Here is a 14,524-nt window from a genome sequence, read left to right as displayed (position 1 = left end):
CTCTTATCTGGATGTTTTCTCAATGGTTTGGAATTGATGAGCTCTAGTTAACGACCCTCTCACCAGAAGAAATGTTCTTCCCCATATTTACTCCATCAACAGGCCTCATCGTCTTGAAAAAACTCCATCAGGTCACCTCTTAACCTTTCCGATTCCAAGGAAAACATTCCTAAAATTTCTGTTCGAGGCCAACATCGACTAGGGAAAGAGTGAGAGACGGGGGAGAGCAGACAGAAACACACAACACTAAGAGGTACAAAAAGGAACGGGGGAGAAATGAGGAGGAAGCTTAGGGGAACCACAGGAAGAAGCATGGGGTGGGAAAGGAGGCAGGAACCGCCCGTCGTCGTCCCCCAGACCCACAAGGCCTGCAACAAAAACCACAGAAGGAAGGGTGGGAGGAAAGGGGAGAACAGGAACTCAGTGATGGAACACCCAGAGTGGAAGGCAGCGATGCCAAGGAGGGGTCAGCTGGGGGAGGAAAGAGAGGATATATCAAGGTAGATTGTATGTACATAGGAACTGTATAAACTGTAAATATCCGACGCAATATTTCACTATGTAAAATTGAAAATGCCAATTAAAGATACTTCTTTAAAAAGTGAAGCTCACCATAAAAGGGACAAAATGGATAATACATTCAACGTTGAACACATGACTTACATGTGCAGAAATTCATTATATTAATGGTATTACAGCAGGAGTTGCTCAAGACCCTCACATTTGGACATGACGTAATTTGACTATCATAATACTCCCTTTAGTTTACAGTAAATTGGAAGGATTAATGCAGAAACATTTCAACCATTCAGTCCAAAGACCGAACTAGATTTTTTAATGTAAAAAAAAAACTTGGGTATTATTTCTAGCTTCTGCGTCCTTCCCATCTCAGGTTAGAATTTGCTGCTTTAAAAAAAAAACCACCAACAGACAAATTCACGTAAACCAGTAGAGTTTATTATCGAATTTACACATTAACTCTAGACTGCAAGTTAAACTCCTGAACACAAGCTGATATTTGAAATGTTAAACGAGTAACCGTTAAAGATTCCAGTGCATATTCATTTCTTCCACGTGTTACTTTCATAATCCCACATCGAAGCAAAGCCTTCAATTGGGTTCACATTCATGTCCAACATTCTCTTGGTCTGCTTCGCCTTCCATTCATCGGAGAACGTGTGAGGAACATCACCGTAAACTGTGGGCAAGACACGCACATTAGACGGCCTACAGCAACTAATTTCTCCAGCTGGAATCGAATATTGAATAAACTGTTGCGGCAGGAGTATAATTGAGAAAGTTATTGAAGATGTAAATGTATATTTCCTCTGCTTGGAAGTGTTGCCAGCTTAAGCTGGTGTTTTGACTTTTTTTTTGATGGTAGCATCTTAATTTTCTTATTATCGGAATATTTACTTCATAAAGTTATGTTGCTACGACAGTTTTATACAACAGAAAATGCCGTCAGTTATCCTCAGATTCGGAACTCATGCCATTTTACCTTGAAAACAGGAAATCTTTGACATTAAAACGATGCAGAATTACAGTGTAGAATTACATAGAATATGCACCACAAACAGACCATTCAGCCCAACCAGTCCATGATGGCATTTCTGCCCCACTTAGGTCTCATCCAACTATCAACATAACCCTCTATTCCATGTTCCATCATACAATTCCCCTTAACTATTAACTATGAAGTTGTAATTTGAAAGTATTCCTGAATATTTCATTAGTACATGAATTTTAAAATTGCATACATTCTTAAGTAAATTGCAGCGCTCCCCGACACTGGGTACACACTCAATGCAAGCAGAGGCAGTACAGGAGGGCGGCACGGTGGCTAGCACTGCTGCCTCAGCGTGAGGGACCAGAGTTCAATTCCGGCCTTGGGTGTGGAGTTTGTGCATTCTCCCAGTGTCTGCGTGGGTTTCCTCCGGGTGCTCCGGTTTCCTCCCACAGTCCAAAGATGTGTATGCTAGGTGGATTGGTCATGATTTGTGTCTAGGGACGTGCAGATCAGGTTATAGGTTACCGGGGGGGGGGGGGGGCGGCAAAGAGAGAGTGCTCACTCGAAGGGTCGGTGCAGATTCGACAGGCCGAATGGCCTCCTTCTGCACATTAGGGATTCTATGATTGTAGGAGGTTGTGCGGCATATAAGGTAAACACAATGTGACCCAATGTTTAGTCATCAAGAGTTACATATCTGTTCTTATCTTGGGCAACTAACTTTGTCCTACTTAACATCCTCTGCCAGAGGACTGAGTTCCCCCCAACACTGGGTACTCACTCTGTTCAAGCACAGATAATGCAGGAGGTTGTGCTGCATACATGAAATGTGACCTAACACAAGGTTCTACATAACTGCTCTTATCTAGTACCAACCAACCCCACTGCACTTACCAAACATCCTCTGCCAGAAGACAATCAGTCCAGTAAAACCGAACACGAGTAAGGTTCCACCAAGAACAGTTTTCCATTCATTTGATGACTTGTTCATCTCTGCAAAGCTTTGGTCAAAGCGAATGCGATATACTGAGGAAATGAAATAAAACCATCTGAATAAGCAATGTTTTTTAGCATGCTACTTTAAAAAAGCTTCAAAAGAGAAGCGGTTGGGGAGATGTAATAGAGACGTCCAAAGTCTGGAAGGGTTTGACAATAGTAAATACTCCCAATGGCAGAAGATTCAGAAACCAGAGAAACAAAAGAGTTTCTTTAAATGAGTTACGACCTCGAAGGCACTACTTGAAAGGAGGCGGAAGCAGATTCAGTAACAACTTTCAAAAGGGAGTTGGGTGAATATGTGAAAGGGAACATCTTGCATAGCTATGGAGAAAGGGCAGGGAAACAGGAGTAATCACAAATTCAGGGAGCCGGCAGGCACAATGGCTCAAATGGCCTCCTTTTGTACGGTATCATTCTGTGATTCAAGCGAGGTTTCAACCAAAAAGCACGATACGTTCGTTGCTTGCCACACAATCAGTATGTTCCAAACCCTGCGTTTCACAATCACCTGCCAGCCCAAGAGTTATTCGCCAGGCTACTAGAAAAGAAAAATGACATGAAATAGCAAGGTGCTGCACTTTCAGATCGATTTGGGGGGGGGGGGGGGGGGGGGGGGGGGAGAGAAAGAGAACTGCACTTTGTCTCACAGCTCACGCTCTTCATTCTGTAGGTATCAATAGGTATCATCACAAGCCCGTGGAGAAATCCACTACCATCTCCCAATACAATAATTCACAGAGCCAAGTGACAAAGGGAAAATAGAGAAAGAACCGGAGGGGTTAAAAAAAAAAAGAACAATTGCAATGGATTTTAAGATACCAGCTGCCACACATTTGTTTTAGTAATAGCATGTAGCCCAGGTCATTTTCAGTAACCAGAATATAAAACAAAAGAATAAGATTCCAGAAACGATAAGCAGCAAATTTGGTTGAAACACTTAAATACTTGTCAATACACATCCAGACACTCAGGGAGAGAGGTTTTGAGTGCTTGGGGGGGGGGGGGGGGGGGGGTGGTATTGGCTGGGGAGCCTGAAACAGTCCCAGAATGAAGGGTCAGTCACTTCAGGCTGAGGTGAGGAGACATTTCTTCAAAAGGTTTGAATCTTTGGAATTTGGATGCTCAGCTCTTAAGTATATTCGATGACTGAGTTCCACAGGTTTTTTTTTTTTAAAACTACGGGCAAGGATGGGGAGATGGTGCAGGAAGGTGGAGTTGACATAGGTCAGCCACAACCTTATCGAATTGTTGAGCAGGCTCGAAGGCTGAATGGTCAACGCAAGCTCTTATTTCTCATTCTTATTATTGTAAGAGTCCTTTTCTGTGTATTTCCTTTGCTCCCATTTCTTTTACTTTTTGCTTCATGGACCTATAATCGTGATGTGCCTTTAAACAGAAGATGCAAAGTTGCAGCAGTCCGTTCGCCAGGAAACTGTGTTCCCAGGTTTTGTATTTTAGAAAGGAGAAACCAGATTCTCGGCACTGCGTGGATCTTAGGAAACAGTTTTGGAGGGACTCGGTTCGATTGCTAATTGGTAACCAGTGCGTTGGCCAGGGCTAGTGTTCTGCCTGACAACCGGTTCCTGTTGACAATTGGTTCCTGCATGATGCTTTTTAGTTAAATAAATTGAGAGCAGCAATTATTTTTTTCCCCCCCAATTAAGGGGCGATTTAGAAAAATTAGATAAGCTTGCCAGAGAAAACCATCCGAAGCCTAGAAGGAAGAAATACCAAAACGAAAGCCTGAACTTCAGAAAGACATTGGCTGGAAGTCATCCCAGTGCAGAGATCCATATCCTTTTATGTTTTAATATTTGACCACACTTTACAAAGAACAAAGAAAAGTACAGTACAGGAACAGGCCCTTCGGCCTTCCAAGTCTGTGCTGACCATGCTGCCCATCTAAACTAAAATCTTCTAGACTTGCGGGGTCCATATCCCTCTACTCCCATCCTATACACTTTCCCCTCTGTATTGCTCGTCTGTGTACAGAGATTTGACTTAACCAACTGGCTGTCAGTTTAACCGCCAGGAGGTGATTTGCACCCACAAAACTGGTTCGCAGAACCTTCACGCATGGTGAAAACAATGACAAACTTAAATGCTTTAAGTTACCGAATGACTGGCTCTGAAGATGTGCTATCCTGCACTTTCATAAATCTTGTTTGCAGATATTAATAATTTGAGTAAACAGATCTCTTCCTTCCATATAATCATAGTGTTTATTGAAGGCATCTTGAGATTCATGCAGTTAAACTGCAGCTGGCTGGAAGTAAACAAGGCCGCAACACACTTCCCTTGCACCCCGCCTCTTCACAACGTTCCCTCCACAATCCCTCTGCCCTCCAGCCAACCACCGAATCAAGGCAGGTCCAATGCCAGCATGTGGTTTGCACATCACTTTGGTTACTTACACTGCATCTTCTCATCACCGGAAAGAGAAACCCAAGAACTTTTCTCCTTCTCCTTCAGGGACTTCTGCGCTCCAGACAGTTGATCAACAAAGTCAATGGCGGTAAGAGGCTCATCTTTACGATCGATGTAAGCGGAAAGTGAAAAATTGTCAATCTTTGCAACACCTGTCGAGCCAAGAGATTTCTCAATGATATCAGGGTACAATAAAATTAAACACGAGCGCTCATACCAACATAGGAAAAGCAGCATTGAACATACTTCGGATCATCTTGTGGCTTTCCCTCTTCTAATGTTTGGATTAATCTCTGCAAATCTTTGTTAAAATATGTTGAAAGCAGTTACCGATCATACAGACCGCATATTCACACGATACGCAAGGAGGTGAAAGCAAATGCTTCTTGGCTTTGTTTAAACTAATAAATAATGTAGTTAGTTTAGCTTGGACCTATTTTCTACATACAACATTCACTCCAAGAGCTAATGAACTGAGCGATTTTCCTGCTATCAGTATTTTTGGCATGATCATAAATCCCAGAGCTTCTGGTCTACATTTATGATCCAGATATCCCACAAGTCCCGAAACACGTGCTTGTTAGGTGAATTGGACATTCTGAATTCTCCCTCAGTGTACTCGAACAGGTGCCGGAGTCTGGCGACTAAGGGATTTTCACAGTAACTTAATTGCAGTGTCAATGTAAGCCTACTTGTGACAATAATAAAGATAATTATTATAGAACAAACAGTAGAGTACAAGTCGAGGATATACAGAGACTGTAATCCTTTTGCCAGATCATATTTGGACAACTAACTCAATTTTGTGCATTGCACTAAGCAAAGTACGGAGGCATACATGATTTGCAAAAAGTCCATAACTGAACCTAAACTGATCACAATTTTAAATGTGATAAACGAGGTTTAATGATCAGAGGTGCTCATGTGCTATGGCCTGAAAAGAAAGATGGACCTCAACAAGCTGTATGAAAGATTAAATGGTGTAAAGAAAATAGAGAACATCAAGTCAAATTTGATGCCAAATTAAATTAGTAGAAAGCACATTCTAAACTGGTACTTGGAAATCAAGCTCTGAACATTTGGCGAGTGAAGGAGCAGACAAAACAATCAGAGACATGCCAAATGCAGATGGAACTTTAATTGTAGGAAGTTACAGAGCTAGTGAGCTAATATCAACAGCTTTTCTTGTCCTTGGGCTTACGTAGACAGTAGCATTATTTTACATTGTCCATCAAACCACTTTTAGACAGGTGCTACAGTGATTCACATGAGACACAGTAGGTGGGATTCTCCCTTAGCCAACACCGAAATTGGACTGTATGATCGGCAGAGAATAGCGCCTGACACCAAAATAGTGGCAGACGCTGGTTTGACACCGAATCGAAATGCTCAGTCTCCTCAAAAAAGGCATCAATGTGCCGCGCGCCGCACATCATTTAAATACTGTTTGCATATTACAATTATAATCTTTATTGTCACAAATAGGCTTACATTAACACTGCAATTAAGTTACTGTGAAAAGCCCCGAGTCGCCACATTCCAGCGCCTGTTCGGGTACACGAGAGAATTCAGATTGTCCAATCCACCTAACAGCACATCTTTCAGGACTTGTGGGCCCACCCACAATGCTGCGCCTCCGATGGGCCGAGTTCCCGACGTGCGGTCCCTGTGTGCTCTCAGAAACTGTGACCCAAGGTGGTGGCTGCTCAGAGAGAGCGAGGGCATACGGTCAGTGTCCAGCACCGCCATGCTTCACCGACAGTCGTGCCGCTGGCTGGGTTTTGTTTTGCCAGGGCCGGGGTGAGGAGTGGCCAAGAGGTGGGGTCGTGGTAGACGGGTACGCAACACTATTACCGCAGCCGGCAAGACAGCCATGCAGCTGCACATGCCGCTGACAGCCCTGGGTTTAGATGACCCCCCCACCCCCGGACCCATCGGCTGTATGGGCACTCCAGCACAATCTGTCCCATCTTTTAGGCCCCAATCAGTGTGTGTGGGGGGTAGACCCCAAATCAGTATGTATGTATGTATTGTTTAAGCGCGGCTGCAGCTCGGCAGCCCTGCGAGTGTCCATCACGGACACGGCGATTCCTGCACCGTTTTCATTGGGATTCGATGGTGTTCCACCTTCCACGCAGCACCAGTGCTAGTCTCTCACAGGTAGCAGAATCGGTGCAGGTGTGCCACCCAACTTTCTGACTTGAAAGTCCACGGATGGCGTCAACACCAAGTCTCAGAAACAGGGATGGCGTCAACACCAAGTCTCAGAAACAGAGAATCGGGCCCATTATATATATCCAGCAGAGGGCAGTAGAGCAGAGCTGCTGATTGGCCGTTGCAGGGGAAATTTGCATACGTCCGTGTGCTCACCCTAACTTGGGAGGCATAACTGAACAAGAGACCCTAGCTGTTCAGTGAAGACAAGTATCCAGCAGAGGGCAGTAGAGCGGAGCTGCTGATTGGCCGTTGCAGGGGAAATTTGCATTCGTCCGTGTGCTCACCCTAACTTGGAGGTGGTTTGTGGAGGAGCTCTTGATTTCTGGATAATTGGGGCTCATTCTGGGGTTGGTGGGACCTCTACAAACGGGATGGTCTGCACCTGGACCAGAGGGGTACCAATATTCTGGGGGGGAAATTTGCTAATGCTCTTCGGGAGGGTTTAAACTAGTTCAGCAGGGGCTTGGGAACCTGAATTGTAGCTCCAGTATACAGGAGGTTGAGTGTACTGAGGTCATGGGTAGGGTTTCAAAGTTGCAGGAGTGTACCGGCAGGCAGGAAGGTGGTTTAAAGTGTGCATTCTTCAATGCCAGGAGCATCCGGAATAAGGTGGGTGAACTTGCGGCATGGGTTGGTACCTGGGACTTCGATGTTGTGGCCATTTCGGAGACATGGATAGAGCAAGGACAGGAATGGTTGTTGCAGGTGCCGGGATTTAGATATTTCAGTAAGCTCAGGGAAGGTGGTAAAAGAGGGGGAGGGGTGGCATTGTAAGGACAGTATTACGGTGGCAGAAAGGACGTTTGATGAGGACTACTGAGGTAGTATGGGCTGAGGTTAGAAACAGGAAAGGAGACGTCACCCTGTTTGGGGTTTTCTATAGGCCTCCGAAAAGTTCCAGAGATGTAGAGGAAAGGATTGCAAAGATGATTCTGGATAGTAGCGAAAGCAACCGGGTGTTGTTATGGGGGACTTTAACTTTCCAAATATTGACTGGAAATGCTATAGTTAGAGTACATTAGATGGGTCCGTTTTTGTCCAATGTGTGCAGGAGGGTTTCCTGACACAGTATGCAGATCGGCCAACGAGAGTCGAGGCCATATTGGATTTGGTACTGTGTAATGAACCAGGACAGGTGTTAGATTTGGAGGTAGGTGAGCACTTTGGTGATAGTGACCACAATTCGATTACGTTTCCTTTAGTGATGGAAAGGGATAGGTATATACCGCAGGGCAAGAGTTATATCTGGGGGAAAGGCAATTATGATGCGATGAGGCAAGACTTAGGATGCATTGGATGGAGAGGAACACTGCAGGGGATGGGCACAATGGAAATATGGAGCTTGTTCAAGGAACAGCAACTGCGTGTCCTTGATAAGTATGTACCTGTCAGTCAGGCAGGGAAGTGGTCGGGTGAGGGAACTGTTGTTTACTAAAGCAGTCGAAACACTTGTCAAGAGGAAGAAGGAGACTTATGTAAAGATGAGACATGAAGGTTCAGTTAGGGCGCTCGAGCGTTACAAGTTAGCTAGGAAGGACCTAGAGAGCTAAGAAGAGCCAGGAGGGGACATGAGAAGTCTTTGGCAGGTAGGATCAAGGATAACCCTAAAGCTTTCTATAGATATGTCAGGAATAAAATGACTAGGGTAAGAGTAGGGCCAGTCAAGGACAGTAGTGGGAAGTTGCGCTTGGAGTCTGAGGAGATAGGAGAGGTGCTAGATTAATATTTTTCGTCAGTATTCACACAGGAAAAAGACAGTGTTGTCGAGGAGAATACTGAGATTCAGGTTACTAGTCTAGAAGGGCTTGAGGTTCATAAGGAGGAGGTGTTAGCAATTCTGGAAAATGTGAAAATAGATAAGTCACCTGGGCTGGATGGGATTTATCCTAGGATTCTCTGGGAAGCTAGGGAGGAGATTGCTGAGCCTTTGGCCTTGATCTTTAAGTCATCTTTGTCTACAGGAATAGTGCCAGAAGACTGGAGGATAGCAAATGTTGTCCCCTTGTTCAAGAAGGGGAGTAGAGATAACCCCGGTAACTATAGACCAGTGAGCCTTACTTCTGTTGTGGGAAAAATCTTGGAAAGGTTTATAAGAGATAGGATGTATAATCATCTGGAAAGGAATAATTTGATTAGAGATAGTCAACACGGTTTTGTGAAGGGTAGGTCGTGCCTCACAAACCTTATTGAGTTCTTTGAGAAGGTGACCAAACAGGTGGATGAGGGTAAAGCAGTTGATGTGGTGTATATGGATTTCAGTAAAGCGTTTAATAAGGTTCCCCATGGTAGGCTGCTGCAGAAAATACAGAGGCATGGGATTCAGGGTGATTTAGCAGTTTGGATCAGAAATTGGCTAGCTGGAAGAGGTGGTGGTTGATGGGAAATGTTCAGACTGGAGTCCAGTTACTAGTGTACCACCACAAGGATCTGTTTTGGGGCCACTGCTGTTTGTCATTTTTATAAATGACCTGGAGGAGGGCGTAGAAGGATGGGTGAGTAAATTTGCAGATGACACTAAAGTCAGTGGAGTTGTGGACAGTGCGGAAGGATGTTACAAGTTACAGAGGGACATGGATAAGCTGCAGCACTGGGCTGAGAGGTGGCAAATGGAGTTTAATGCATAAAAGTGAGAGGTGATTCATTTTGGAAGGAATAACAGGAAGACAGAGTACTGGGCTAATGGTAAGATTCTTGGCAGTGTGGATGAGCAGAGAGATCTCGGTGTCCATGTACATAGATCCCTGAAAGTTGCCACCCAGTTTGAGAGGGTTGTTAAGAAGGCGTACGGTGTGTTAGTTTTTATTGGTGGAGGGATTGAGTTTTGGAGCCATGAGGTCATGTTGCAGCTGTGCAAAACTCTGGTGCGGCCGCATTTGGAGTATTGCGTGCAATTCTGGTCGCCGCATTATAGGAAGGATGTGGAAGCATTGGAAAGGGTGCAGAGGAGATTTACCAGAATGTTGCCTGGTATGGAGGGAAGATCTTATGAGGAAAGGCTGAGGGACTTGAGGCTGTTTTCGTTAGAGAGAAGAAGGTTAAGAGGGGACTTAATTGAGGCATAAGATGATCAGAGGATTGGATAGGGTGGACAGTGAGAGACTTTTTCCTCGGATGGTGATGTCTAGCACGAGGGGACGTAGCTTTAAATTGAGGGGAGATAGATATAAGACAGATGTCAGAGGTAGGTTCTTTACTCAGAGAGTAGTAAGGGCGTGGAATGTCCTGCCTGCAACAGTAGTGGACTCGCCAACACCAAGGGCATTCAAATGGTCATTGGATAGACACATGGACAATAAAGGAATAGTGTAGATGGGCTTTAGAGTGGCTTCACAGGTCGGCACAACATCGAGGGCCGAAGGGCCTGTACTGCGCTGTAATGTTCTATGTTCTATTTAGGATTAGGACATAATCTATGCATGTAGTAGAGTTGAGGGACATTAATACTACTACAGGTCGTGGTATCAAGTGTCAGCTCCTAGCTGCATGCCTTGCAAAGCAACCCAAAGTTTCCACACAGGCTGAACAAAAACTGATCCCTGTAAGCTGCTTAACTGTACAAAAAAAAAACACCCACCCACTTCAAAACAATTAGAGGGTACACAGACTCCAAATCAATGCTGCTGCTATAAAGATTAGGAATGTTCATGCTATCTTTTAAAAAGTCAAACCACCCTTTCAAGCATAATGTATTCCCATCTTTCAGCACAGCAATTATTCACTGGCAGAGCACTCACATACAATATATAATTTTTGACTGAATAAAGATAGGCAAGCATATTTATCATTGAACCAAGGACAAAAAGCTAATGTTTTAATTTAGACATCATCCTCAAAAATGGTAGAAATATCTAAACTGATTTTGGTGCAATGTTTTTGGTGCTGCTCCGTCACAGAAACTGGGAGATGTTGCAACACACTACGAATAGTTTTCATTTAAATTTTCATTGAGATGTTCAATTCTGTGCATTGCACCACCATAAACTAGTATCAACCTCCAAATGTCATCCATTGTAAGGTACTTACTTGTCATTAGGATCAAAAAAACAATGAAAGCTGATTCATTACATAAACATCAAACACTGCACTAATCGTGAAATGAGACTAAAAACCAGCAATGCAGGTATCGATGGAGATTCAGAATATGTAATCAGTCAATATTAGACCAGCATTCTAACTGAGCACTAGAATTTATAACCTCTATCCACAGATAATTATTTGGCAACTCACCCTGTCCTCGCACACAAACAGAAGTCGAAAGCGCACGCTTGGTGACGAGGCTCAGAGCCCTTGAAGCCAACATCCTGCAATGGTTTTACAAAGCATACATGTCAGAACTAAGTCTCTCCTGTCAGTAACACGGTCAGAGCATTTGCAAATACAAAGTCTATACATATCCCTCAATAGCATGTGGTACAGTTGCAAAACCAAAGCTTTGATGATTCATGAGCACCTAATCGGATCACCTTCAAAGAAAAAGTGAAAGGGCAATCTTCAGAAGTGAACAGCCATTAAGAAAACCAAAGGTGGCTTGATCAGTTGAATCTAGTCACCTTCTGAATTATAAGCTTCTTCAAACAAAAAAAAAAACATGTTCAATTGAACATCCTAATCTTCCTTACAGGAAAAGTTATGAGTTGGATGGCTCAACATTCATTGTGAACACGTATTAATCATTTGTAATCTGAGATAAAGCATCATTAATGGTGTTGGAAGTATTAAATGGGCAGTGGGACCTCCCACGGCCCAATTGGAGAACAAATATTTCCTGGACTGTCTATCTTTCCTTAGTTCAGTGAGGGTCTTCAACAGCATTACTGCAGACTACTGATCCTAGTAACTCAGCAAACTAAAGGTATGCAAATACTCAAAAATATAACCTCCATAAGTATTCAGATTATCAAAAGCAATTCTTGCAAGGTATCCTATGTTGGGACACACACTTGGTGCAGAGCTGACTGAACAACACTCAGTATGACCTTGCAGAGTAGCTTTCGAAGGACACAATGGGGGAATTGAAATTGTGGCATTTCCACTCAATCTAAATTAGGTGGCCACGCCCAGAATGATTATTTCTTCAAATGATCTACTGTAATAAACTAGTATGAAGATTCCACCATGTAGTTTCACTTCCCTGATTTATACGTAATTAATTAAAATGGACACTCGGAAGTTCAAATGTTGACTGGACTAGAAGACATCACCTATATATTAATATAACCTAAAATAAATAATGCTGTAGAAAGAATAGTCTATTGTGCAGGGCAACTACGCAAAATTCAGTTAAAGAAAACACTGCAGCAAGAGGTAAGCAACAATTGTGCAACAGAGATGAGGAAGTATTTGTGGTTGAGTTTACTACTCATGGTTATTATCCTCATGAAACTAATTTCAGAACAACAGCTGGAGTAAGGATCCAGTCAGACAGTAGAACCTGACTAGAACTGCAATTCACCCGTCCAAGTGGTTGAATGGTTAAAGTATTCAAAATACCATAATCAATTCTTCAACCCTTGATACCTGAACACCAAGTTACCCAACTAAACCCCAACTTATTTCTTAGCCTATAGTTGTCCTAAAAGTGAACCAAACATTAAATTTGAAACATGCTCGGTCTTTCACCGTATGGAACTGCGGTTCAGTTGCAACCATTTATTTCTGAATAAGACATATATTAATGTCCAGCATAAATAATTTCAGATGGGCAGTATTTCAAAAAATGAATAGAAACAGGTTACAAAAGCCCAAGTTAGAGACATACTTGGCCCAGTCCCTTCTTTTAAATAAATCAGTTTGTCAGGAATCCATTCACCCTGATTTAACTAGTTAAAGGCTTCAGGAAAAGACACGGACAACTGAATGGCAACCTGACATTATTTCCTTGCAGGCGACATTCTCGGCACTCAAAGACATGTCAATTGAAGGGTCAGCAGTTGTGCTAATTTGAAAACAGAGACGAAACCCTCGCCCCGTTTGGACCAATCTAACCAGCCAACCGACCAGGTAACCTGGCACTTGAGAATGCTGCGAATCAGCCTTCCCTGCTCCCTGGCCCCCCCAACCTCACCTCCCTCTTTCAACTGCGAAGGGAGCCTGACCGCCTTCATCTGGCTGACAGCAAATTTGACCTTAAATAACACAAGTGGATTTAGACATCAGTGAAAGACATTTAGTGATGGCACAGAATCCCATCACTCGTCCCTGCTTTGCACATAAAATACGTGCAGCAGTCGGTGGGGATCAGAGGTGAAGATTGAAGGGTGTTTCTCTCACCTCCCCCCCCCCCCCCCCCCCCCCCCCAGGGGGCATGTGCATGGAAATCTATCACAGGCCTGGAAAGGATGCCCTCGGCAGTGTGATCCCCCCACTCCACCCAAAAAGGGGCCCCTGAATTTAAGGAATTAACACAGGCCTGGAAAGGATGCCCTTGGCGGTGTGATCCCTCCCCCACAACCGCTTCCACCCAACCAAAGCTGCAAAGCTACTTCCTGCTTTGCCAGGCCTGGTGAAATGGGGCGGCTCGCCGGGCCCAGTCTCCCTCCCTGGGAGGAGGCCGGGGAGAGGGGTGACCCACCCAGCCCTCCCCGCGGGGGGGTCCACGCACAGGGCCCCCAGCCGCGCCCCGGGACCATCGCCAAGGTCAGGCTGTCCCCGGCACCGGGCGGCTGCGTGCGGCCGGGACCGTCGCCGCCGCCCCCCGCCCCGGGTCAAACCCTCCCCGCTGCCCGCCAAGCGCACACCGGTCACTCACTCGCCGCCGCCTCGCCGAGTGACCAACAGGACAGCGGGAACCGGAGAGAGAGAGAGAGAGGAAATGACGAGCCGCCGGATATCAACAGCACGCACACCCGCCAGCGCAAAGCCAGCCGGGAAAGAGTACCCCGTCTGAAACACCAGGGGGAGCAAATCCAGCCAACTCAATGTATATGGACTGAGTGTGTACAGTCCCATACACTGTGTATACTGACTGAGTGTGATATAGTCCCATACACAGTGTATACTGACTATGATAGAGTCCTATGTGGACTGAGTGTGTACAGTCCCATACACCGTGTATACTGACTGAGTGTGATACAGTCCCATACACAGTGTATATGGACTGAGTGTGATACAGTCCCATACACCGTGTATATGGACTGAGTGTAATACAGTCCCATACACAGTGTATATGGACTGAGTGTGATACAGTCCCATACACAGTGTATATGGACTGAGTGTGATACAGTCCCATACACAGTGTATATGGACTGAGTGTGATATAGTCCCATACACAGTGTATATGGACTGAGTGTGATACAGTCCCATACACAGTGTATATGGACTGAGTGTGATACAGTCCCATACACCGTGTATATGGACTGAGTGTAATATAGT

At 44.6% G+C, this 14,524-nt stretch overlaps 1 protein-coding gene across 2 annotated transcripts; it reads right to left on the bottom strand.

The window, feature by feature from the left end:
* Positions 1-935: 935 nt before the first annotated feature.
* Positions 936-14,012, bottom strand: cox4i1 (cytochrome c oxidase subunit 4I1). 2 transcript variants are annotated; one of them, XM_072517873.1, is made up of 5 exons: positions 13,902-14,012; positions 11,381-11,454; positions 4,924-5,088; positions 2,405-2,536; positions 936-1,198 (listed from the first exon to the last, which is right to left on the bottom strand). In XM_072517873.1, the coding sequence occupies exons 2-5, from the start codon at positions 11,451-11,453 to the stop codon at positions 1,062-1,064; spliced, it is 507 nt and encodes a 168-aa protein (XP_072373974.1). In that variant the 5' UTR covers position 11,454; positions 13,902-14,012; the 3' UTR covers positions 936-1,061. The 2 variants fall into 2 exon arrangements, with proteins under 2 accessions (XP_072373974.1, XP_072373975.1); XM_072517874.1 differs by lacking the exon at positions 13,902-14,012 and adding an exon at positions 13,835-13,839.
* Positions 14,013-14,524: the final 512 nt, after the last annotated feature.

This window comes from Scyliorhinus torazame, chromosome 10 (assembly GCF_047496885.1).
Source record: "Scyliorhinus torazame isolate Kashiwa2021f chromosome 10, sScyTor2.1, whole genome shotgun sequence".
Lineage (NCBI taxonomy): Eukaryota > Metazoa > Chordata > Chondrichthyes > Carcharhiniformes > Scyliorhinidae > Scyliorhinus > Scyliorhinus torazame.
The sequence above is the reverse complement of the archived record's forward strand: the minus strand, read 5'-3'. Positions and strand labels throughout refer to the sequence as shown.